Source organism: Triticum aestivum, chromosome 4B, assembly GCF_018294505.1.
Source record: "Triticum aestivum cultivar Chinese Spring chromosome 4B, IWGSC CS RefSeq v2.1, whole genome shotgun sequence".
Classification (NCBI taxonomy): domain Eukaryota; kingdom Viridiplantae; phylum Streptophyta; class Magnoliopsida; order Poales; family Poaceae; genus Triticum; species Triticum aestivum.
Window position 1 is genome coordinate 410,741,630 of NC_057804.1, and position 25,317 is coordinate 410,766,946.

The 25,317-nt window shown below is 44.9% G+C and overlaps 1 protein-coding gene across 1 annotated transcript; it reads left to right on the forward strand.

Annotated features, from left to right (window-relative positions):
- Positions 1-22,238: 22,238 nt before the first annotated feature.
- LOC123092405 (uncharacterized) lies at positions 22,239-25,096 on the forward strand. Its single transcript, XM_044514179.1, has 4 exons — positions 22,239-22,686; positions 23,719-23,788; positions 23,897-23,982; positions 24,827-25,096. Exons 1-3 carry the CDS (start codon positions 22,330-22,332, stop codon positions 23,947-23,949), a joined length of 480 nt encoding a protein of 159 aa, XP_044370114.1. The 5' UTR covers positions 22,239-22,329; the 3' UTR covers positions 23,950-23,982; positions 24,827-25,096.
- Positions 25,097-25,317: the final 221 nt, after the last annotated feature.

Sequence of the window (25,317 nt, forward strand, 5' to 3'; positions counted from 1 at the left end):
GATCGATATATTGGACGACTATATTCGGAGTTCGGAAAGGTTCCGAGTGATTCGGGTATTTTTCGGAGTACCGGAGAGTTACGGGAGTTCGCCGGGGAGTATATGGGCCTTATTAGGCCATACGGGAATAGAGGAGAGAGGCCAAAAGGAAGGAGGCATGCGCCCCCCCTCTGGTCCGAATTGGACAAGGGGGCCGGCCCCCTTTTCCTTCTCCCTCTCCTCCTCTTTTCTTCTCCAACAAGGAAAGGAGGAGTCCTAGGGAGTAGGACTCCCCCCTTGGTGCGCCTCCTCCATAGGCCGGCCGCCTCCCCCCTTGCTCCTATATATATGAGGGCAGGGGGGCACCCCAAAGAGACAACAACAATTGATCCTTGAGATCTATTAGCCGTGTGCGGTGCCCCCCTCCACCATAGTCCTCCTCGATAATATTGTAGCGGTGCTTAGGCGAAGCCCTGCGACGGTAGAACATCAAGATCGTCACCACGCCGTCGTGCTGACGGAACTCTCCCTCGACACTCGGCTGGATCGGAGTTCGAGGGATGTCATCGAGCTGAACGTGTGCTAGAACTCGGGGGTGTCGTAGTTTCGGTGCTTGATCGGTCGGGCCGTGAAGACGTACGACTACATCAACCGCGTTGTTCTAACGCTTCCGCTTTCGGTCTACAAGGGTATGTAGATTACACTCTCCCCTCTCGTTGCTATGCATCACCATGATCTTGCGTGTGCGTAGGAATTTTTTTGAAATTACTACGTTCCCCAACAGGCTCAACCTATACGTGTATGCACCCTTTGTTAAGCAAATGGATTGTTGTGAGTATAAATCAAATTTATTTGTGATAAGCAAAACATTGATGTTTGCAGCGGTCTTTATGAATCATAATGTATCGAACAGGCTATCAATGTATATACATGAAAATTTTAAAATTCTATTACATTATATAGTAGCACTATCAACCTACATGAATTAGATGACGTCACACTCAATGAACAATCATCGGTTTATGCAATATCCACTTCTCACCGGCCCAGCGCCAGCTGCTCGCACTCATGCAGATTCGGCTTCTCTCTCGTGTGCTGCCTGTGTTGGTTGACTGACATGTAGGCCAGGTACCCAACGGGCCCACACGAGTGGAAGAACGGCACGGTGTCGTACATCAGAGTCGAGGGCGCTGCTCGTTGCACGCCCGGACGAACACGCCTCCTTGCCGCATTCAAACGCCTCCATGAAACCCGTGTGGAAGCCGGGAAACTCACTCCGGCCACACGATCGTTCATGACCGAGCCGGCATTAAATGCCTCATCGGTTGAGCTCCTACCGTTCGCCCTCTATTTAATCTCCTATTTAAATGAGGCCAGATGTCGGCCAAGAATGGCACACCTCCGCTGCTCCCCTATCTCCTCCTTCACCATTTTCTCCACTCTTATAATGGCTTACGAAGAGTAGTTATCCGGCATCCAAGCCGGCTGGGTGGCCCACCGGATACGAGCTATGCAGCTCGCTGATCCACCTCCCTCCCCTCGCCCGATGGAGCCACTTGCCGCCCCAAGCCCATGCGTTGTTCAGCAACTCGCCGCTCCAGGCCTGCTCGATGAGGAGTGGCGAGCAGCTCCACGCCAGCACGGTGGGGAGCACGTGCATCATCGGTGATGTCCATGCCGCCGCCTTGTACTGCGCCTCCCGTGTCTGCGAGCATGTCTCCCGTGTTTGTGGTTGAGACTCCCGTGCCTGCGGTTGCACCATGCAAGTAGAGACAGAAGTCGGGTGCGTGGAGAGTGATGAGTCCGTGGCTAGCGCCTCCGCGTCCGCCACCATCATCGAGGAGAAGTAGAACATGGGAGGCCGCATCGCTTCGGTCCCATGAAGGCCACCGTCGAGGCGACGCCGGCATACACAGTAGGTGTCTTGTCAGGTCCTTCTGTTGTGAGGACCTTCGTCGACCCCACATGGGATCCACGGAAGTGGAGAAGCCCCCTTCGACTCCATGTTAGGCATCAACAAAGGATTTCACTAAGTTGAGCAGTGGGGAAGCGAGTCGTCCTTTGTGCTGAAGCATATACCTCCGGGGCTCCCGGCAGTCTGGTTATCGTGCTGCCGGACATGAGGAAGACAAAGGGATCCACGAGCGACCATTTAGGCTAGGTATTATACTTGTGCACTTCAGGAGTAGCATCGCGTAGTTGATTCAAAAATGTAATGAAATCCATTATGTTTATATGAAAATTCAGTATTTTATATGAATTCTGTCATTGTTTATATGAAATATGGCTGTGTTTGCACAAATTTTGTCCGGTTGGTTGAGTTGTTGTCAAAATGTGTGTGGCTATGGTTGGATGGCGTGATTTCCAGGTTGCCGGCCGGTTTGCGGCTGGCTCGGGTGGACAAAGGGGTCGCCAATATTTTGGCTACCCCGGGCAAGATCCAAACAACCCCTTCCAACCCTAGCCCTCCCAACACATTCAAATCCCTCATTCTCCTTGAAATTTTGCCATGTGTTGTTTTCAGGGATATTTTGCTATGTGAAAACAAATTTAAATATGAACGAATAATCGGTGTCCGCGGTCTTCTGCCGGACACGGTTGGATGGCCTCATAGTAGTAGTGTAGAGTAGTAGGAGTAGTAGTACAGTGGTAGGAGCATTACTACAACAATTTCCTTGGAGTCCGTGCTACAACAAGCTACCCTAGGCTATGTTACTACTCCATCCTTTCCAATTTATAAGGCTCAATTTCAAAATCTCTCCAACCAAGGTAGACGGTGAGTGGTGGAATAAATTTCGTAGTTTGCACAAGTACTTAATTAGTACGCTCATTTTTCTCAAAAAGTTATGTTTACCGATGCATTAATTACAATGAATGCATGCATGACCACTAAATTTCCATGAACTTCTACATGCATTGGTGAGTTTTCTCTTGATACTACTTGCATCGGGTGATTTAATGCACCTCAAAATCCAAACATGTGATGGTAAGTAGTAGAACTGAGACTTATAAAACGGAAAACAACTTTTTTAGATGAGCCCTATAAACCGGAAAGGAGGGAGTAGTAAGTAGTACTGCCTCCATAGTGGGTATGTACTCCGTAGAATCAGATTTTCCCAAAACTAAGTCGCTCAACCTTTATTTGCTTGTTTCCCTTCCTGCCTCGTTGTTCTTTCCCATGCAGATAGAAAAATCAAGGCCGTGTGAATAGCAATTTATTACTCGTGTTGATTGTTGCATGTGTCTAGGCCAATGCATGCACTTTTTTTTGCTTGGTGCTCATTGGGAAATCCGAGCAGAAAAAAGGAGGGTACTACTACAGTGTGCCGGATCGACCGTGTGGGGGTACCTCCGTCCTGAGGCAACTCATAGTGGGGAGTACCATATACTAGTATCGTGCATATGATACTAGTGTATGATACTACCTTCATAGTGCATAGTATCATAGAGTAGTATTATAAATGGTCTTATTTATTGTCATGCATGGCGCAAAATAACATAGCATTTATTATGATACAGTATCTACCTATGTTAGGCTAGCCATAGTGGGAGTAACTTAGGTAGTAACATAGCACATTCCAAGGAAAAATTGCTTATGTGGCATGGAGTTAATGAGGAAAGAGATGCTTGTGGTAACATAATATGTTACTGTAACATAACACACCCCGAGGTAAAATGAGTCTATATCTCAATTAATGAAGGCTTGCATATTACCATCCATATGTTACTATCCACTATGGAGGTAGTAACATAGACTAGTAACATATGCATGTTACTAGTCTAAGTTACTCTCCACTATGACCAGCCTTACTCTAACCCTCTCTATCTTCTTTAATTCTCTGCCACATCAGCATGTTTGCTATTCCCAAGTGCATGATACCAGTTAAGTTACCACCACTATGGTCAGCCTGATTTATCGTCCCACATCGTATTTTGTGCCAATTTTGACCATATATTTAACTAACAAGATGTTAATGCATGTCATAAAAATTTATATCATTGTAAACTATGTTCAAATATGAATCCAACGATATGATTTATGTTGACATGTACTAACATTTCGTCAATTAAATCTTTGGTCAAACTTTAGCACATATTACAAACGGGACCAATAAACCAGTAATCAACACCGTGCGTGCTAGTATTCGTGATGATCTGAAAAGGCCCACTTGGAAAAACAAACAAAGAAAAAAGGGCCCAATACACATTCAAGCATTTCATCACATCTTTCTCTCGCTCTATCGTATGTCGAACAGACTATGCCAAACTCCCATGCCTACCGCGCGGGAAAAGACCCACCCTCGCGTTTTTGGTCCGAGTTTGTATCGATTGATCACGCGAAGCAACAAAAACCAAGTCGTGTCTTGTGTCTTGTACTCCTCCGTCGTACTAAGAGTGGAGATGCTCGCTTTCATGAATGTTGTACTTCCTCTCACCGACATGTGGGACATATAGCGACCGGGTCGACGTGTCATGCACCAAATAACAATGCAGAATAGCAGGGGGACGCACCCCAGTTGTAGCGCCCAGTAGTAGTAATGAGCAATGAGACGTAAAATCACAAAGCCACACCTTTCCCACAGACAGACGAAGCAACCATTATTTCACACTTCGCTGAATCCGCTTCTCCATCATCTCCTTCAAGAAAACCATGTATTGCTTCTCCCATTGTTCTGCCTCAAGAGGGACGCGCATCGCCTTGGTACATCATGACACGTGGGACCGCATGACAGGCCATGCTCCCCCGCCACCGCTCGATAAAATCACCTCATTTTTACTAATCTGGATACTATCTTTTTAGATCAATATAGTCAGGATTCACCAAGGAGCAAAACCAAGTGGTAACCTGCTCCTTTTGCATTGGCGTAGCAACTCGGCAGGGTCAGTCCGCACATGAAATGGCGACACACTTACAGGACCCCTTTGGCCGACATGTGTCTCATCCACCGTCTTGTTCCACGTGCGATGTACCAAACTACAATTTGGAGCAGCGGTTGGACTTGGAGTCACCCCGGTCATAGCGCCGCAGTAGTAGTAAATGAGCGATGAGGGGTCAAATCACAAAGCATCACCTTTCCCGCATTAAGCTGGACAGACGAAGCAACCATCATTTCACTCTAGGGCGCAAGAGCATAAAGAAAAAAGAAAACCAATGATGGATGCGTCAACTACCTAGGGCACCCTAGGGTAGGAGCCTCCACTACAAATTCGCTTCTCCCTCGTCCTCTTGAAGAAAATCGATGATGCGTGCAGTGGGTAGGTTTTGTAGGAGTACTACGGCATGCGGGGCCCATGCCATAGTAAACAGGAGAGATATTGAGTTCAAGTCGACGCCTTAATACGGGTGGTACGCTCGGTTTTACAGGAACGAGGCAGAATTTTGGGATCGGGAGCAGTGGAGATATACGTAAAAAAAATTGTGGATGTAGGTTCGACCGAAAGGCAATGACGCATGGGCCCTGCATTTTGATATACCCGCGGCCGCGTGAAATTTTCTACTCAAAATAATGCATAAAAGTTCCTCCAAAAACATCTATAACTAATGGGAAGTGAATGTATGCTTAAAATGAAAATATAATACAAAGAGAAAAATGAATTGCAGTTAAAAGAATGACATTTCTAACAAAAATGTGAATGTGAACTACATATGTGTGCACGTGACCAACACATATATTGTCAATACAAAATCTAATGCAAGAAATAACTTATGAGTAAAATGCACGAATTGATGATGTGGTGCTTGCATGCATAGAGTACAAAAAGCTAGTGGGTTGTACTAGCTAATTAGGAATAGAAGATGTATATATGGAAGTTGTAGGGAAAGAGATGACATGCATCTCAATTCCTATGAGTACATATTGGAAAAGAGACGTCATTTGGTTCACATCATAGGAACTTTTCTATTGAATCCAGAGATGACATGTATCTCAATTCCTATGAGGAAGGATTTGAAGTGAGATTTCATTTGGTTCACACCATAGGAACTTTTCTATTGAATCTGCTAATGTATATTTTCCTTTGAAATTGTGGGAGTATAGGAATCCATTCATATGAACCAAATGGCTCTAAAGCTATGAAAACCATATCATGTTTATTTTCCTTTTAGATGTGGAGTATATGAATCTATTCCTATGAACCAATTGGCTCTAAAGGAAAAATTCTTATAAAAATCATATCATGTATAGTTCCTATGATATTCCTCCACACCAAAGGATGGTCGAAATTGTTGTGGGTGATATGATAGTCTTTCTTTGTACACTCCTCCCCCATCTTTATAGTTACCTCTCGAAGATGAATGAAATGATATATAGTGGGTATTCTATATGTGCAGTTTGGTATACGAAAATTCAATAAAAGTTTGCGAGGTTCAAATTTTCAATAAAGCTATATGCAATACATTTTGGAACGGGTGGAGGAGCATACGGCAGTTGCTAACACTCATGTGGAAGATTTGCGTGTCGGAATGGCTCTTCTGTTAAATGCCATGGCAAAACTGACACTATCAGATGCCAATCTAATGGTTCTTTTGGCGTTTGTCGAGAAATGACTTGTGGCGAACGTTTGTCAGATATGATTTACGAACACATGCATTGCATTGATACGTGCCCCCTCTCTCATTCACACATGCACCCTCATGAGTCACGACTCTCTTGAGTCCTCTCGTACCCACCGTCTATCTATAGGTAGATGTCACACACATATGTGCTCTTCACACCCTACCCTCAGAACTTCTAAAAAATAAAATACGTCTTGCACCTTTATTTTAACTCACATGTCACACACTTATACTATTACTCTTATGGCGAACGTTCTTTGGGCATAGTATATTGTACTCTCACAAAGAGAAGCGGTGCATGCACGCACTATTCTCTCACACCACTCCCGTGTACACGTAGGAGCGCATTTTTTTGAAGCTAGGAGTGCATTTTTTTTACAAAGAGCCATCCAATTGACATTTTGACTAGTCTAGTTTTCAACTTGATGGAGGGTCGGGGAGACAGGGACCACACGTGAATGATACAGTACATAGTGCATCCTGGATGCGGTGATTTGATACTGCGACCTAGAAGTTGTGGCACGTTATTGATCGAGTTTTCTTTTTACTTGAACTTTAAATGAAAATAGTGGTTCGCGCGTATTCAATTTAATAACGGTTGTTGCAACAAAATCACTCCACTATATATATAGGTAGGAGCCTCGACGCTTGCTTTACTAGGGTTCCTCTCTTTCACTCTCTCATGCTCTCCGGATCTAAACAAGACATAGGTGGCCACACTCTCCCTCTGCTCACCGCCGGGGCTGGGGTGTAGGTGCATTGTTCACGCGGTCGTCAGCGGTGAGGGAGGAGACCAATAGCTGCTCGCGCGTCCCGATCGGCGGCCGTGTCGTTCTCTCTGAGACAGCGTCGGCTCGGGAGGGCCTTCAACCCCTTCTTCCTCCCTGTGGTATTGTGGCCAAGATGTGGGCTCCCGAAGTCGTCTTTGCCACATCCCAACGACCCTCGGGTATATCTTCCTTCGAAACCGGCCTTGCTCTACTACCCCGGCTCCCCACATGGCTGCGTGTGGATCTTTTTCTACTTCCGTTGGTTGTTCCAAAGCCACCTAGACTTTTACTATTATTAGAGGTAAAGCAAGTTCACACAGTCGAATCTAAGAGTTGGTTCAGATATGGAAGAAAGTGGGAAAGTTGTAGCATGAATCTAGGACTTGATTCTAAGAGGAAATGGGGGAAAGTAGTAGATACTGGCTACCCAACCGGTCTCTTCGTTGAAAAGGAGAAGAAAGTGGGGTGGATGGCGAAGGGTGGGGGAAGTGGACCCATCTCTTGGTCGAAAAAGGAAAGAAAGTGAGGGGTGTTGGGGGGACAACACAAATGAGAATGAGCAGTTCTAGATTTCCTGTGCTCACATAGGAAAATGTTGCTGAGGAGATAAAAAATGGGACAAATGCAGACATGCTGCCTAAATGTTTGCCGCTCCCGGCAGCCACATCTGCCTCACCACTTTATGCCCCTACTGTCCCTACGCCCTTATCGCTACCATTGATGTAAAATCACATGAAGCATGAAGCAATGCCACCTAATGTCACTATTAAGTAATGTTGTTGTCAGTCTAGTGCCGTCGCTAAATTGAAGCAATGACACCACCATTTGATGAAGTGCTTCTGTCTTGCTTTATTTCTCATAAATTGTGTTTTTTGCACTTACACTTAAATCTCACACCACTAACATTGCTTCATCCCAGTGGAACTGCACAAATTTGATTGCACATTTACTGACCATGTGCTACTCTCATGACAGTAATACTAATTCTATTGTTCTACATGTTAATCTAGTGGCAGTGTTGATGTGATGTGATGCTACTTCTTACTTAATGGCACTTTTTCATACTATCAATGTAGTGCCAATTATAACACAATAGATGATGTTGTTAATCATATGCCACTAAAAATAATTGTCACAGCTCAAATAACCGTATTTCATATTTGCGCAAATAGGGATGTCTATCTCCATATCATTTCTATTTGTGCAATCAAAAGTACACACCTCGGTTTTAGTAGAACTGCACAAAATGAGATGGCTATTCCTAGCTGCCTCGTCTAATCTCCCGTCTTCCAGGTATTCCTACATTGGTAGTAACTAGGTAGAATGACCAACGCAATCTAAAAGAAGCTGATCCGTACATTTATTTCTTGATTGCAGTGCTGGGACAAGCAAAAACAACTGCATCCTAGTCGGGAATGCACTTTCTCCCAGATCAAGGATGGAAAGAGGACTAGTTGGCATGGCTGCACAGAGGTTTTTGGGACAGGTGCACGGATAAGAGCCATTATGGTCTGCTTATCTTTGCAAATAGTGGTGCTTGAATTTAGTGGAACTGCACAAGAAGTTCAGATGGTCAGTACACTACATGGTTCAGTTCAGCATTCCAACTGAGAACACATATAATTGGTTATTCTGGAATGAGAAAACCTAACCTTGGATGGTGGCAACAAGAAAAACTAGAGTGAACTCCAGGAAATTAAAGCCTGCCTTGGGAGGCCCTTTGCTGAGAGAAGCCTTGCTTGATTTTTCCTGATTTGTAAACCTTCTCACAACTTTATCTTTTGCTGTGAACTAGTAAATGTTGGTTATGTTCTATGAATCATTGAGATGTATAAAATTGTTGAACTTATGCTTTTCAACTATTTAATGAGGCCAATTTTAATGTGAATGTTCCACATGAATGCTGGACTAGCGTGTGAACATTTCGAATTTTCATTGTGGCCTCAGTTAACTGCATGAACCACTGTAACAAGATACGTGGTTGCTTATATGTCAGACAGCAGAGTATTGATTGTTAGATGGTCGATAGCCGACTTTTCTAGTGTTGAAGCAAGCTCACCAATGTGCCATGTTTTGCATAGCTACTTACAAGTGGGGTAGCACCAACAGTGTTTACAAGTACTTAACTAGCCTTACGTACCCTATGTATACGTCAGCGCATAGCTCTCGAACAAGTACTCAATTTCATCAAACACACACTGCTCGTATGATAAACTTGACAACTTATGTCTTACCATGCCATATTACATGAAAAAACTAGTGAGGACGCATCTGTTTCGGCAACAATTATGATGGTTCTCACATGATTCATGGGAACACAAAATTAGCAGTAGTTCCCATAGACGAATTCAAATAGAGTACTAGCCCCAGAGGGCTCGATAATAGGCAAGGTTTGGATAATTAGACACAGTCCAAACTACTTTTAAACACTAGCTGGGCCAACTATTTCATGCCTCGATCTAATTTGGGATGGACACAAGATGGACCTTGCCATGAACATCATTGAGGACGTCCGGCAACAGCTCAATCCTATCAACCTTCTTGAAGATAACCTTGTGGCCTTGCCACTCATAAACTTGTTTGGCGAGGCATGCCACGTCATCATCATGCATAAGCTTGACAAGAACAGTATGCCTCACAAACGAAGGAGTAGCTTTGAACTTCTTGTGCTTCAGTACACCCTAGACAACACGCCTGCAACAATGTGGCTGGAATACATCTTGACTTTGTTATAAGTGCAACTGGCTTCCAGGATTCAACAGCCTAAGAACTTTGTTTTCCTAGTGTGTATATTCAGGTCATCCGCCTCATAGCAAGGACATGTACAACCACACAGTCCTTGTATGCATCAGGGCTCTAATTGAAACAAAAAAAATTCCAAATTACTTTCCAATATAAAAAACAGAAGTTATTTAAACCACTATGTAGAGTCAAAAGTATGCATGACAGGGAAGGTAGCATGGCATCGAAGCTAATAAAATTTTGCATTATTTATCACCACATACTTAGATGAAAAACCACAATCAAGATCGGCAAAGAAGAAAATCACCTTGGTCGGTTCGGTGGCGGCCTCCATCTTCTTAGAGCTCTCTGTCTCGTGGGGATCAGCCTCCCGCGTCTGCTCCAACATTAGTAGATCTTTGCCTGGTTCTCCTTGGTCCATCATGAAACTGACAAATAGGAGACAACCGAAGGGAAAACACAATCGTAATGACAATGAAACAAAAAAGAGAGTGAGGATCGGTTACTGCTTTGCAAAAGTTCTTTTTTTCTGAAAGAAAATATACCAACATCACGGATCCACTTACCTTCCCTTCATTGGGAGAGAAGAGCAATGGCAGATGCAAGTGTTGGCTTTCTTGAAGACAGTGAGAGAGAAGGGGATTCAATGAAGGGTGAAATGATGGTTGCTTCGTCCGTCAAACTTAGACTGCAGGGAGGTGGCGTTTTGTGATATGATGGATCATTACTGCCGTGCTATGACCGGGGTGACTCTCCTCCTTCATACCGCCTTCTAATTTGGTGGATGGCATTTGGGCCCGCATGCTGGGCCCGCATGTCGGTGAACCAAAGTAAAACAACATTCAGTAGTAGGAGATGTTTTGAGGACCTCGGAGGAGCTAGAAGTGGTAGTGTATCCACTATACTAGTAGTAACTGTTTTTCTGGGTAGTTGTAGAGCGTCTCCACTGTACTAGTGGTAATTGTTTCTTTGGTCCCAAGACAAAAGAGCCCATCCACCCTAGTAAATAATAAAATCAATTCAAAAACCCATATATTTTCTTAATGAGAGGCGCTACCCAACACGTCGCCCCCCAAAAAACCTGGGTGCTCTTCTTCCTCCTCACTCCCACCCACCTCACGTTAGCTCGCTCCACTCGTGCCCCGAAATTCCTCACCTCACTCCTACAAAAAAAACAGCTCCCCTTCTTCCTCACTACTACAGAAAACCCCAGCTCCCTTCTTCTTCACTCGCACTACAACTAGACTCGTCATTCATTACTCTGATCAAATCTATGAGAGATGCCCTCGAGGAAAATGGAGTCGGCTGACCCCAGCGCAAAGAAGATGAGGCTCCCGCCAGCGACGACGCTTATTGTAGATCCCGGACCCAGAAGCGCGGGGAGAAGCAGCAAGGCCCCCCATTGGATCCCAGGAACCCGTAGAATCTCGGGTGAACCGCATCAGCAATCTCCCGAACGCCATCCTTTGGGAGATCATCTCGCTTCAGCCCACCAAGGATTGCTGCCGCACCCAAGTCCTCTCAACTCGGTGGATCCCTCTATGGCGCGTTGTGCCCCTTAATCTCGATTGTCGTCAGCTATCTTTAATGATTTTGAACTCCCCAGAGCCATCATCTCCTCCCACCAGGGCTCCATTCAAGGCCTCTGCATCCCGGCATGCTACCTGAGCATGCCCTGCATGGTGGAAGCCTGGCTAAAATCCCCTGAATTCACAAAATTATAGCTGCTTGAGTTCTATTATTCCCCCAGAAATCACATATCGAACGCCATGTACTTGTGCCCTCAGCACTGATGTCCATCTCGCGGTTTTCCTCCTCTCTCCACACTGCCACCTTTGCAATGTGTTACCTACCAGACAATCTGGTACTAAACCTTCGACTCCCATTTCTCAAAAAACTTCCACATGTGTGGGTTCATATGTCGGAGGCCTCATTGCACAACATCACCCACTCTAGTTGACCTGCCCTGTAATGCTTGGTGCTTCTTTTCATAGTTAGAATCAGTTGTCTCCAAATAAACTCGCCTAACCTTGTAAGAATTGGAATTTATTTTGACAGAAGGCAGCTCATCATCGAAGATGCCCCTTCACTTCAAAGGTTGATCCTTGATTCTCGTTATTCGCCGTCGAAAATAACTGTCGTCTCCGCGCCTAAACTAGAGACATTGGGTGTAATACATGATCTCTGTGCTCATTTCAAGATGGTATTTGGCTCCACAGTTCTTTAGGTACTATATATTATCATCTACACTTGTAATCATAAGCTGCATTTTTAATTTTTGTGTTTAAGTTCTATATCGTCTTGGAGTACACTTTTTGTACTACATGTTCTATGCTCAATGAAGAGTTGTTCCATGGATAGCCTATCAATGGTGTTGGGTTCTGTCGATATATCCATATGAATAGTTTTGATCTGAAAAAGATTATTGGCTTACTGCAATGCTTTCCATGTCTAGAGAAGTTGTATATAAAGGTGATAATTTCATGCACATTGGAAGCCCGCATATAGTGTACTAGAATTAACCGTTCAGCTGTTGCTCTTTCGACAATCTTTTCTAGACCTTAACCGTTTTCAATCCTCATGTCTATTTAGGCAACGGGATGGGGTAAGAAAGTTATAACCAATCAGTGGATTCGTAAGCACCGGGATTTTCTCAGTTCTCATGACATTCGGTTGAAGACAATAACGTTGGAACGATATGTAGCCAACCATGCAAACATTAGATTTGTCACATTCTTCGTGCTGAATGCGAGGTTACTATTGTACACCAGGCTTAAGTTTATCAGCAGCATGATTTTGATGGATGGTTTGTCGAAGAGCAAAAAAAGGAGTTTCAAGTGGACAAAAGGGCTTCTGAACGTGTTGGGCTTATATTTACAACATCTTGTGGTCATAATCCAGTAAAATTTACGACCCAGGATGTTCATTCTACGGAAAACGGTGCTGGAGTTAGATGTTTTTGCCCTTTTCAATATGGGTTTTATCTAAACCTGATGAACAATTAGCCCTTGTGCTTTTGTATAGTTTGTAAGCTGGAGTTAGATGTTGTTGCCCTTTTCAACTCGGTTGTGACTGTCATATTTTCTTTGAAACAAGGCAAATGGCTTGCCATTTGTTTCACTAAGAGAGAAATATTGTAACAAATCCCAACCAAGGGAAATAACATCACTCCCGCTAGCTGCTTGAGCTCACTGTGCATTACAGAACCCAAGTGATTAGCCCCCACTAGCACCCACAAACTTATTTTTAACTAGCACACCAAATAGGCTGCAAATTTTCATAAGATAGGCTACATGGCCGTGATAGATTTGGATTCTGACATTTGGGACCCACGAGGAAAAAGCCTATCCAAGGTGGTGTCGACTTACTAGTCAACAAACGATTCTGCCTACCAGCCATTGGATTGACATCTGTCGTGTATCTTCTATCTCTTGTCTTCTTCCTCTAGCCGCCCAAACCATACCACCCCGTCGGTCCCGCCTGCTCCCGCCTCCCACAGCTGGCTACGCTCCACCGCCCTACTGTGCCCTCAAACGTTGGCCAGTCCATCCCTCTGTTCCCCCACACGTCCTATTATTCTCCGTCGACGTCAGCGCCAACACGCACCAGCACCCAAACCAGTCAACCCTCGTACTCCCCTCCGCCTGCGACTAGACTGCCGCATCTTCTACGACTCCTGTTCATTCCCGTGTGAGGCCTCGCCGTCGTCCTCCGCCTTGGTTCACTCGCTGTGCACGGTACGCCATCGTTTGGTGTTGTCAACATGGTCAACAACTGAGAGGAATAAGGAGATGATTGTACGTTGAGACGATTATAGTAGGGACCCACCAGGGTCATGGCAGTATGCAAGCAAGTGCCTCGTTATTACAAACCAAAAAAATGGTTCCTCCTAATGGTTGGACATCTGGGTCCCACGCCATTGTCAACATAGTCAATAAACGAGAGAATTACACAACGAGCGGCTGACACCAGGGACCCAGCAGGTCGCGCAGTTGTTATTTACTTTTTTTAGGAACAAGCAGTTGATATTTAGAACTAGTTTTACACACGGATTAGGGTAACAATGGGCCTGTGCGGGGGCTATGGCCCGTCTAGCCAGGGTTTTATTTTATGTTTACCACATGATGAGCCCACTTGTGTTTTTTTCGAAAATGGGTAGCCCAGTTCTATTTTATTAAAGAAATACCCAACAGAGGCCTACTTGCTTTCTCAGCACTGCTGGGCTTCAAATCTTTCAAGACGAGAGTGATGTATTCGCATGCCCAGAAAATGAAGTAGTAAGAAATGGGATGTAAATTTTAAAAACACAACAAACCGACAATTAGTTTCAAATATCCTTTGTTTAGATTTTGAATTTAATTGTTTTTTGCAGGGAAAATTATGTTGGATTTTAAATTGATATAAATTTATTATTTTTAAATTAGTTTGAACGTGATTTGAAATTTCGGGATTAAAACAGTTCGGACTGCACCGAAATATGAAAATTTCGTTGATTTTTGTACCGTGGCCAGAATATTGGCTATAATGGTAACAAAAAGAATATAGGCTTCAAAAAAATCCTTAAGAATTAGCCAATGGGTTGTACATTTATTAACAATAATGGCAGATGGGTTGTATGCTGTTTTCCACATATTTGAGGCCGACTTGTGGGCCTACTAGGTTGTCGCGCATGATTTCCCAAAAAAGGTTGACGAGCACGCAAAGACGTGTCAACTTAGTCAACACACGAGAGCAGTGACTGTTGGATGTCCATCCAACAGCCATCGTGCTTCTTCAATCTCTATTATTCCTGCTCCAGCCGCTCAAACTAGCACCGGCAGGATTGCCTGCTCCCTCCTCCCATGGCTGGTTGTGCTGCCGCGCAGGCCTCACCGCCCCACCCTACTTCCATCGCTGGCCTGGCCATCCCTCTACTCACCCACACCTGCTATTATTCTTCGACAACGGCAAACAAACCAGTAAACCCTCATACTCCCCTCCGCGTGGGAAACAACTGTCGAGTCTTCCCTGGCTTCATGTCGTTCCCTTCCTAGGAGTCGCCATCGGCCACCGCCCTCGTGCTCTCGGCGCGGCGTGGTCAACATGGTTAATGAACGACATCCATCCGAAGAGGGCTATACGTGGAGAGGCTGATAGCTGGGTCCACGACCGCACGCAAGGAAGGGCCTCCTTATTACGTGCAAAATAATGATTCCTCCACCTAACAGCAGGGACCCACTGAAAGGGCCTCTGTATTTTGCGAAAAAACATTCCTCCTACTGACAGCTCAGACCTACCAGCTATATCTTCGCACGCAAGGAAGTGCCTCCTTATTACACAAAAAAAATGAATACCCCCTGCTAGCTGGGACCCACCATATTTGGAGGCTGACTCGTTGGCCTACTAAGTTGATGTAGACGGAGGGCTTTATCAACTTAGTCAATATAAACGGTTCTAGTTGCAGTGACCATACGATGCCCATCCAACGGTTGTCGTGCTTCTTCAACCTCTAGTCTTCTTGCTCCAGCCACCCAAACCAGCACCGGCTGCGCCGCCTACTCCTGCCTCCCGTGGTCGATTGTGCTGCCGCACAGGCCTCACCGCCCCACCCTACTCCCATTGCTGGCCTAGCCATCCCTGTACTCACCTAGACCTCATGTTATTCTCTGGCGACGGCAGCCTCACACTCCAGCTGAACCAGTAAACCCTCGCACTCCCCTCCGCGTGGGAAACAACTGCCAAGTCTTCCCCGACTCTGGGTCTGTCCCTTCCTAAGCCTCGTGGTCGTCCACCACATTGGTGCTCTCGGTGCGACGTAGTCAACATAGTCAAGGAACGACTTACATCAGAAGAGGATTGTACGTGGAGAGGCTGATAGCTGGGTCCACGGGCACAGCAAGGAACTGCCTCCTTGTTACGCGCAAAATAATGATTCCTCCACCTGACAGCGGGGACCTACCAGAAGGGACTCTGTGGCTTAGCTGTATTTTGCAAAAAAATGTTTGCCCCCTGACAGCTGGGACCCATCAGCTACATCTTCACATGCATGGAAGTGCATCCATATTATGGGCAAAAACAATTATTCTTCCCCCTGACAGCTGAGACCCACCAACTATATCTTGGCATGCAAGGAAGCGCCTTCTTATCCTCCCTAATAGCTGGGATCCACCCGGTCAAAGCGTATGTAGCATTGTTTGTTTGGTCGCGAACGTGTACGTACATACTGGTTGATCGGTTTCTCTGCAACGATGAACCGTGGCCGAGCAAGCAGAGGCACGTGTAGTAGTAGAGCCCCCGACATAGCAGTTCAAGCAGTCCCTTCTAAACCATGTACACATACGTACAACCACATGCCAAAAAATACGCTCATGTACGTACATACGGGCGGGGTCCGAACGCCTACTCGTGCATACGTACGGCCAGGGCTCGTGTACATGGAGAGGCAACGACGTCCTGTACATCGGAAGCTAGCTAGCTAGATCAGAACAGAGAAACTGCTTCGTGTTCACCGGGAGGCAATGGAATGTGCCGTGTTCATCGGGAGCCAACTGGCTCGGATGGAACAACCGAAACAGGCTCTGGCATACCGCAACAGAGGAACGGCCTTCTGTTCGACCGACTACGGTCGAAGCAGGATCATGTTCATCGGGAGGGGTCCGGCGTACCGCAAAACGGAGGAAACGGACTTGTGTTCGAGCTCCTACGGTCGAAACGGGATGCTGTTGATCGGGAGGGGTGTGGTGTACCGCAAAATGGAGGAAACGGACTTGTGTTGGAGTGCCTATGGTCTAAACGGGGTTCTTTTCATCAGGAGGAGTGTGGCGTACCGCAAAACGGGACTCCACGGGCTACCGTTCATCCACAATATACTGCCTTGCTCCAGCCTCCACGGGGCTACTCTTCATCCACCGTCGACTTCCTCCAGCCTCCACCTGCTACTGTTCATCCACTGCATCTTCCTCCTGCCTCCACCGGCTACTGTTCATCCACCGGCTACTGTTCATTCAGCCTCCATCGGCTATTGTTCAACCAACCCTCCACGGGGTCCTGTTCATCCACCCCCAACCGGCTCGGGTGTGGCGGCCTCTACGGGGTCCTGTTCATCCAGCGGCAATGGCCTACTACCACGGGGTCCTGTTCATCCAACCCTCACCGGGAAATGTTCATCCAATCCCCAAGAACGGTCACTATTCATCAAGAGGCAAGTTCGATCGGCTTCAGTTAGCAGTAGTAGCGAAGGAATTGCATGGGTTTAGTTAACAGCCAAGGGATCGATCGCTCGAGTTCAGTAACGTAGCTAGTGCAATCACTCGGTTTCAGTAAACAAACACTTCACTCGGGTTTAGTTAGAGCCCAACGCCTCACACACACGCACGTACACGTACGAGAGAAACGCGTAAACCTCCGTGCATCGCTCGGCCCCGACCACCCACAGTAACTGGAAACTCCCTGAAATTTTCCTCGCCCTTGCTTCTACCATGAATTTTTCTGTCATGGACGGCCCAAAGAATGTCATGCAGGTGCGTCCCCGGCCTGCCCAGGACAAAAAACCCATTTTCTGTCATGATTTTTTGTCACAGAAGTAGGAGCCCACTACATCTATGATGATACATGGTTTTGTCACAATTATCATCATAGAAGTGTCATAAGCATGATAGAAAAGCTTTTTGTTCGGGCCAAAATATCACAGATGTGTCTTTTTTTGTAGTGGGAGGGGTTCTTCATCATCCTTGTTGCCCCTCCGATGATGCGTGAGTAGTTTACCACAGCCCTACAGGTCTATAGTTAGTAGCTAGATGGCTTCTTCTCTCTTTTTGTTCTTCAATACAGTGTTCTCCTTGATGTTCTTGGAGATCTATTTGATGTAACTCTTTTTTGTGGTGTGTTTGTTGGGATCCGATGAATTGTGAGTTTATGATCAAATCTATCCATGAATATTATTTGAGTTTTCTCTGAAGTCTTTTATGCATGATTGCTATATCCTCGTATTTCTTCTCCGATTTATTGGTTTAGCTTGGCTAACTAGATTGATTTATCTTGCCATGGGAAGAGGTGCTTTGTGATGAGTTCGATCTTGCGGTGCTCAATCCCAGTGACAAAAAGAGACATTCTGTTAGAGTACGTAATGAGACTAATGGGCCCATTAGTCTTAGGGTTAATTAGAGATAAGGGTCGCTTGCTTAGGGGTCAAGTAAGCCTTGCTTGGGAGTCAAGTAAACCTCTTTATATAAAGAGAGGAGATGTATCAATCTAATCAAGCAAGAATTAAGAAGGAAATCCCTTCCCTCTTGCCTGGCAGTGGGCAAAAGGCCCCCGCCCGGCCCTCTCACGCCCTCCTTCTAGCAGCGCCATAACACATTCATTGCTATTAAGGGTAACAAGATGGGGTTTATTCATACATGACTTTATCCTGTCTACATCATGTCATCTTTCTTAATGCATTACTCCAATTTTCCATGACCTTAATACACTAGATGCATGTTGGATAGCGGTCGATGTGTGGAGTAATAGTAGTAGATGCAGAATCATTTCAGTCTACTAATCTTGGACGTGATGCCTATATACATGATCATTGCCTTGGATATTGTCATAATTATTTTCTTTTCTATCAATTGCCCAATAGTAATTTGTCTACCCACCGTATGCTATTTTCTCGAGAGAAGTCTCTAGTGAAAACTATGGCCCCCGGGTCTATTTCCTATAATTTATTAAAACCAAAAATACCTTTGCTGCAATTTTCTTTCTTTATTTTATTTTGTGTGTTTAGGTAGATCTATTTATCAAAACCTATACAATTTAATCTATCTCAATACCGTTGAGGGATTGACAACCCCTCTACGCGTTGGGTTGCGAGTATTTGTTGTTTGTGTACAGGTGTTGTTTACATAGTGTTGCTTGGTTCTCCAACTGGATTGATAATCTTGGTTTCATAACCAAGGGAAGTACTTATCTATACTGTACTGCATCATCTCCTCCTCTTTGGGGAAATCCCAACGCAGCTCATAAGTAGCAATCATGAGCAAGCTCAGTGTCTTTGGTGTGACAGTCTTGGTGCCACATATTTATCCGCTAATCCATTTTTTCATGCAAGGACAAAACACATTTAAATTGACTTGGGGAAGCCTTCGACACCTTTTAGTTAAGAGTCACGTGTGATTTAGGATTTAATCCCAAATCCAGTAATATAGAAAATGGAAGGAGATAAAAATATCTCATCTGTGGCTTGGAGAAGCCTTCAACACCTTTCAGTTAGCAAGGTTATGTTGATAAATGAAAGCCTCTTTAAATTGGCGCAAGGGACTTTGTAGCTAACAAGTGGATTGCTCCCCAGGCCAGCAGGCCACCAAGATGGAGCAACGACTAGGCACACGACACCCATGACATGGATGTAGCATTGTAGACCACGAATGAAAGGATGACATACCATCCTGAAATTGTGTCCTGTATGGCGACCACCGATAACCTCAACACCTCCCCTAAATTGACTTCTCTCAGTTTAAGTCCAATTGTTACCCTAAAATGTCTAAAAGGACTCTCCCCTAAAATACGTTAACTCCGTCCGTTCTCCTAAATTCCCACCCACAAATATGTTAAATAGCACGTAACTACCAAAAAATGACAACCAATAAGCATCCACATAAAATAGTAGCAATATCATCTCAATCTCTCTCCCTTTCTGTTTTGAGCATCAACGAACACAACAAAGTAGCAACACAAAAAGCAAGAAAAATAATCTCAATCGCTTTCAATTTCTCTCTTTTCTATATGATCCTTTTATTCTCACCGCACAAAGCAGTAGCAACCAGAAGCACCATGAGAGTGCAAGTAATCCAGGGTGTTTTTGGTAATTAATAATAACATATATGTCATTGATCTAATGCACATTGATAATATATTTCAGAGAAGATCAATGATTGGCATGGCAAAGACTAGTGGATGTGGACCCCTCAAACTACAAAGGATAAAAGATTGGCAAAGCTCCAAGTCTCTACATTTTTGGTTAAGTGATGCAAGATCAAATTGATTCCATAGGAAAGTCGGTACTGTTAAAAGGGGATGAGGTTTTGATCATGATTCAATTGCTCAAGTGCTTAGTGATATTGCTCCAAAACCCTCAACTACTTCACCACTTCCATCCTATCCAAAACCCTAAAGTTGATCTCGGTCCCACCGAAAAGCTCTCATCCGGACCCACCGAGATTACCATATACACTGCCACATGCCAAACCCTAATACTCCGATGCAACCGAAATGGATCTTAGTCTCACCGAGATGGCCTGACCAAGTTTCTGTGATGAAGTTGCTTCATTTTGGAATCACCGAGATGAACCATCGGAATTTCTGAAACGAGGTCTTGCCCTAGCCATCGCACTATGGTCCCACCAAGTTGGTATGATCGGTCTCACCGAAAAAACTAATGGCCAAGTCTTTTGCACTAGTCGATCTCACTGAGATTTTCATGTAGGTCTCACTGAGTTAGGTCAAAAACTTGTAACGGTTGGATTTTTGGTGCTGCCTATTTATACCCCTCCACCACCACCTACTCTCTAAGAGAGCCATCAGAACAAATGACAACTTCCACTACTCATTTTCTGAGAAGAGAACCACCTACTCATGTGTTGAGATTAAGAGATTCCAATCCAACCATTTGAACCTTGATTTCTAGCCTTCCCCAAATTGCTTTCCATTCAATCCCCTCTCCTACCAAAGTCAAATCTGTGAGAGAGTGTTTGAGTGTTGGAGGGACTATCATTTGAAGCACAAGAGTAAGGAGTTCAGCATCAATAACACCGTCTATTACCTTTTGGAGAGTGGTGTCTCCTAGATTGGTTACGTGTCACTTGGGAGCCTCCAAGATTGTGGAGTTGAACCAATGAGTTTGTAAGGGCAAGGAGATCACCTACTTCATGAAGATCTACCCGAGTAAGGCTAGTCATTCGTGGATGTAAGTCATAATGGAATAGACAAGGTTGCTTCTTCGTGGACCCTTCGTGGATGGAGCCCTCCATGGACTCGCGCAACCGCTATCCTCCGTGGGTTGAGGTCTCCATCAACGTGGACGTACGATAGCACCACCTATCGGAACCACGCCAAAAATCATCGTGTCTTCATTGCGTTCGAAATCTCTAATCCCTCATTTATGTTCATATGCAAAGTCCTTACTTTCCGCTGCACAACTCTTAGACTTGCATGTGTAGGATGTATTTGACTTGGTGAATTGCCAAAACTTGCCTACAACTAAAATTAGGAAAATGATAAGTTTTATTTGGTCAAGTAGTCTAATCACCCCCCTCTAAACATACTTTCGATCCTACACAACATATAACATGAAAAAATTAGAGCAATCACACGCCATGTATAAGCTATACAAAGCAGTACCAATCCTCCTCTCTCTCTCAACCACACAGCCCAGGACTAATTCTCTCTCTCCCCCATCCCCGACAACCCGCATCGCCTTCGCCTCTTGCACTGCCCAGCATTGGCAACTTCTCTTCCCTCACAGCAACAACACATTAGCCCAAAGAAAAACAAATCAAATGGAAGGTGAATAAGAACATACCAAGACAGAGCATCAACACGCCCGCACGAAACAGAGGCGAGGGCGAAAATCCTCCAACGACAGAGACGAAGACGACGACGGAGAATCTCCAATGGCAGCCACACACACATGGGCTGATGTCCTCCAGCAACAGACAGAGCTCCTTCAATGGCCGCATCAAGCGACAACAAGGATGACTGCTCTCGTAATCCACTCCAATTCCTCGTCAAATCTCACCATCAACGCACCACCAGTGTCGACCACCCCAAAGCTGACCTCAACCCACCACAACGAAGACATCAACAGATCGACATGTTTCACCTGAGCGGCTCCAAGATGCCACACCGCCTACCGGTCTTTGACCACGAAAGATCGTCCCCCCACCATTGACAACAAAGTTCCACATGACCCATCCACTTACCAACAAGGCCCACCCAGCAGGAGATCCCTCCAAATATCCCAACAAGCGATCTGATTGAAATTGAGCATCAAATCGAAATCAATGCCCTCAATCGACTATGCTTCTAGCCCGAGGGAGCTTATAGTGATTTAAAACATATGTAAATCTTCCTCTCTTCAGTTATGTATTTGTATATTCTAACCTTTTTGCAATTGTATTCTAACTCTTTTACTTGGCACCAACAACCTTTTCCACTTAAAAACTAAACCTTTCCACGTCTCGCAGAAAAGCCCTTGCTTTACTCCACCGTCCGCCTCCGCTCCCATCTATTCTCCCCCCTCCTCCCCTGAAACCCCAGCTTTGCATGGGCAGGCGCTTCCCAGCCGCCGCCCTAGCCGCCGCTGTCCGCCCCTACGTCCGCTTCTCCCCCGCCGCTAGCAAGGCAGCGAAGCCCCCGACCGCTCCGCTGGATACTCCCAGGAACGCCGGCCCCGGCGCCGCCGCCGGGGCTAGCTCTGGACGGGCCGAGGTGCGGGATGTGGCGGCGGCATGCGGGATGCAGGAGGACGACCGGGTGCCGCTCGCGGAGGTGGTTTTGGACTGCACGAAGCGGTGGTTCCAGGACACGCTCAAGGAGGCGCGCGCCGGCGACGCCGCCATGCAGGTCCTCGTCGGCCAGATGTACCGCAGCGGCTACGGCGTCAACAAGAACGAGCACAAGGTGAGCCCTTCCTTCGCTTTCCCTCCGGATTTTTGTGGAATCTGGAATAAAAGGAACCGCCTTTACTAGCGACTTCGATCTGGATACCTGGCCTTGGAATATGAAAGTTCGTGATTCTTGAGAGAAACCTAGATTTGCATGTTCTACGGTTACTATTATGCTCAATTGCATTATATTCTGCATCATAAATCTTATGGCAGTGTGAGAACTTCTTTAGTGAACTTGTACATAATTAGGTGTGCCTTGAGCATGTTTGCCTTCTTGCTATGCTAGTATACTTCCTTTACAATTCTTGTCAATGCAGAACATGGTGAACTTGTATGGTGGCACAATTATGTACTTGATCCGTGCAAATCGATCTGTAACCTGTTTGATCGCATCGAGCATGTAAATTGATTAATAGCCAACTGAATGGACACAAACATGATGCTGCGGATAATCACAAGGTTATAAAATTTGGTACTCCCTCTGATCCATATTAGTTGTCGCTCAAAAGGATGTATCTAGCACTAAAATATGTCTAGATACATCCATTTGAGCGACAAGTAATATGGATAGGAGGGAGTAATAAGTACTCCCTCCGTCCGAAAAAGCTTGTCCCTCAAATGGATGTATCTAGCATCAAGTTAGTGTTAGATACATCCATTTGAGGAACAAGCTTAGGACAAGCTTTTTCGGACGGAGGGAGTATTCGCTACACCTTGTAAAGGGAAGGGAAGTCCATGCCGCAAACATTAGCTTAGACATATACTGTGTCCGTTTGGAACTAAAACAGTCACTTATTTCTGAACGGTGGTAATATATGACTGCCAAATTTTTGTTACAACTTTAGCCTTACCATTTACCAACAGCACATAATAGCCTTGCAGTTCAGTTGATGGAGCACGAGCTATTCTGAAAAGGCAGTAGTTACTGAAAAGCCAGTCTTGCAGAAGTTTCATTTTACTATTTCTATTGAATTTCATGTCCTCTCTATATGTTGTGTTGCTGCGAATATTTGATTGACTAACCAAGAAAATTTTCATTGTATAGTCTAGAATTTGGATGGAGAAAGCATCAAGATATCGGTCTACAGTCTGGAAAGTTAGCCATAAACGCCCAGGTTAGCCGTCCTTGGCTAATTTCAAGTGTCCTTCGTATTCTTCAACTTGCTCATGTAAAAGGTGTATGTGCTTCTTTTGTTTGTTGGTAACATGTTGTTTTGTTTTAGGATACAATGCTAGTGACTCAGATTCAGATGATGTTAAGGAAACAGGCAAATAATGGATATTTCCGAGTTATGGGATTGTTGGCAGGGTAAGTTTCATGTCCAGAACTGCCTTTTTTTATGGCAACTTGATTGAGTTAATGGAAAAAGAATCCTTCTTTACCAGCTCAGTATTATATGAATATTTATACTTTTAGCAGCCTAGCGTATTAGGCTATACAATGAAGAATGTAGAATTTTATGAGTGATTAATTGCTTGATCTTGACCTTTCTTTGTGTCCCCCCCCCCCCCCCCCCCCCCCACACACACACACACACAAGCCTTTAGTACCAAACAAATTGGGGTAGGCTAGAGCTGAAACCCATAAGATCTCGAAACCAACTCATGGTTCTGGCATGTGGATAGCTAACTTCCACGCACCCCTGTCCATGGCTAGCTCTTTGGTGACATTCCATTCCTTCTGATCTCTCTTTACGTACTCCTCTCATGTCAAGTTTGGTCTACCCCGACCTCCCTTGGCATTGTCAGCACGCTTTAACCATCCGCTATGCACTGGAGCTTCTCTACATTATGCCGTCACTTAGACTACTTTCCTTATGATTAAAAAAAATGAAGGTTTGAAATATCCGTTAATATGCTTTTTAATCGGCAATCAGAAATACTGTACTATGGATGTTAAGTAACATTCTTACAAAGACAAGCGTTACCTCTGATTTTACCCCTGGGACTTTACAATTTTCTTGAGCATGTGTTGACGCTTCAGGAAGGCAAGGCTATTCATTTTATACACATACTAGAAAAAGGAAACTGTTTTAACGCTCTTTTTTATATATCATAGCAGTGTATACTTTATCCCTATTTCTGCTTCGTGTTCCATTTTAGTAGATTCATAGAATGTGATATTTGTTTAAGAAGCTCCTTTTATCTTGCAGGGCCTGCAGTGACTACAAAGCCAGCAAGGCGGCACAAACTATTCAAATATGCAGTTGTTTCAGGAAGAATTATCTGTGTCCCCATTTGTTAGCCCGAACGGTGTTCTGTTTTCATTTCCTTTTTAAAGTGTGTTAAATCTGCTTGTCATCACAAATGTAAAATTTCTCGGTGTTTCAACTGGACATATAACAGCATCAACAGGATATTCATTTACACAGGTATTCGTCATGCATTCTAATTCTGGGAATGTTATGTTTCCCGAGCCCTCACAGAAAGTTCTTCTGTCCTCTGAATGAATATTTGGCTAGATGGGAACCAAGTGATTTAGTATGGCTCAACACTTGCATATCCTTTCGGTGATGATCTCTCCAGTTCGCAGAAGCTATCGAAAACAAAATCTTTGATCACGGTTGCTGATTACTCACTCCTTCCCGGTTTTGAATCTTGAGCCAAACTTTAATCATGAATTAGGCGTACAACTCATATTTCA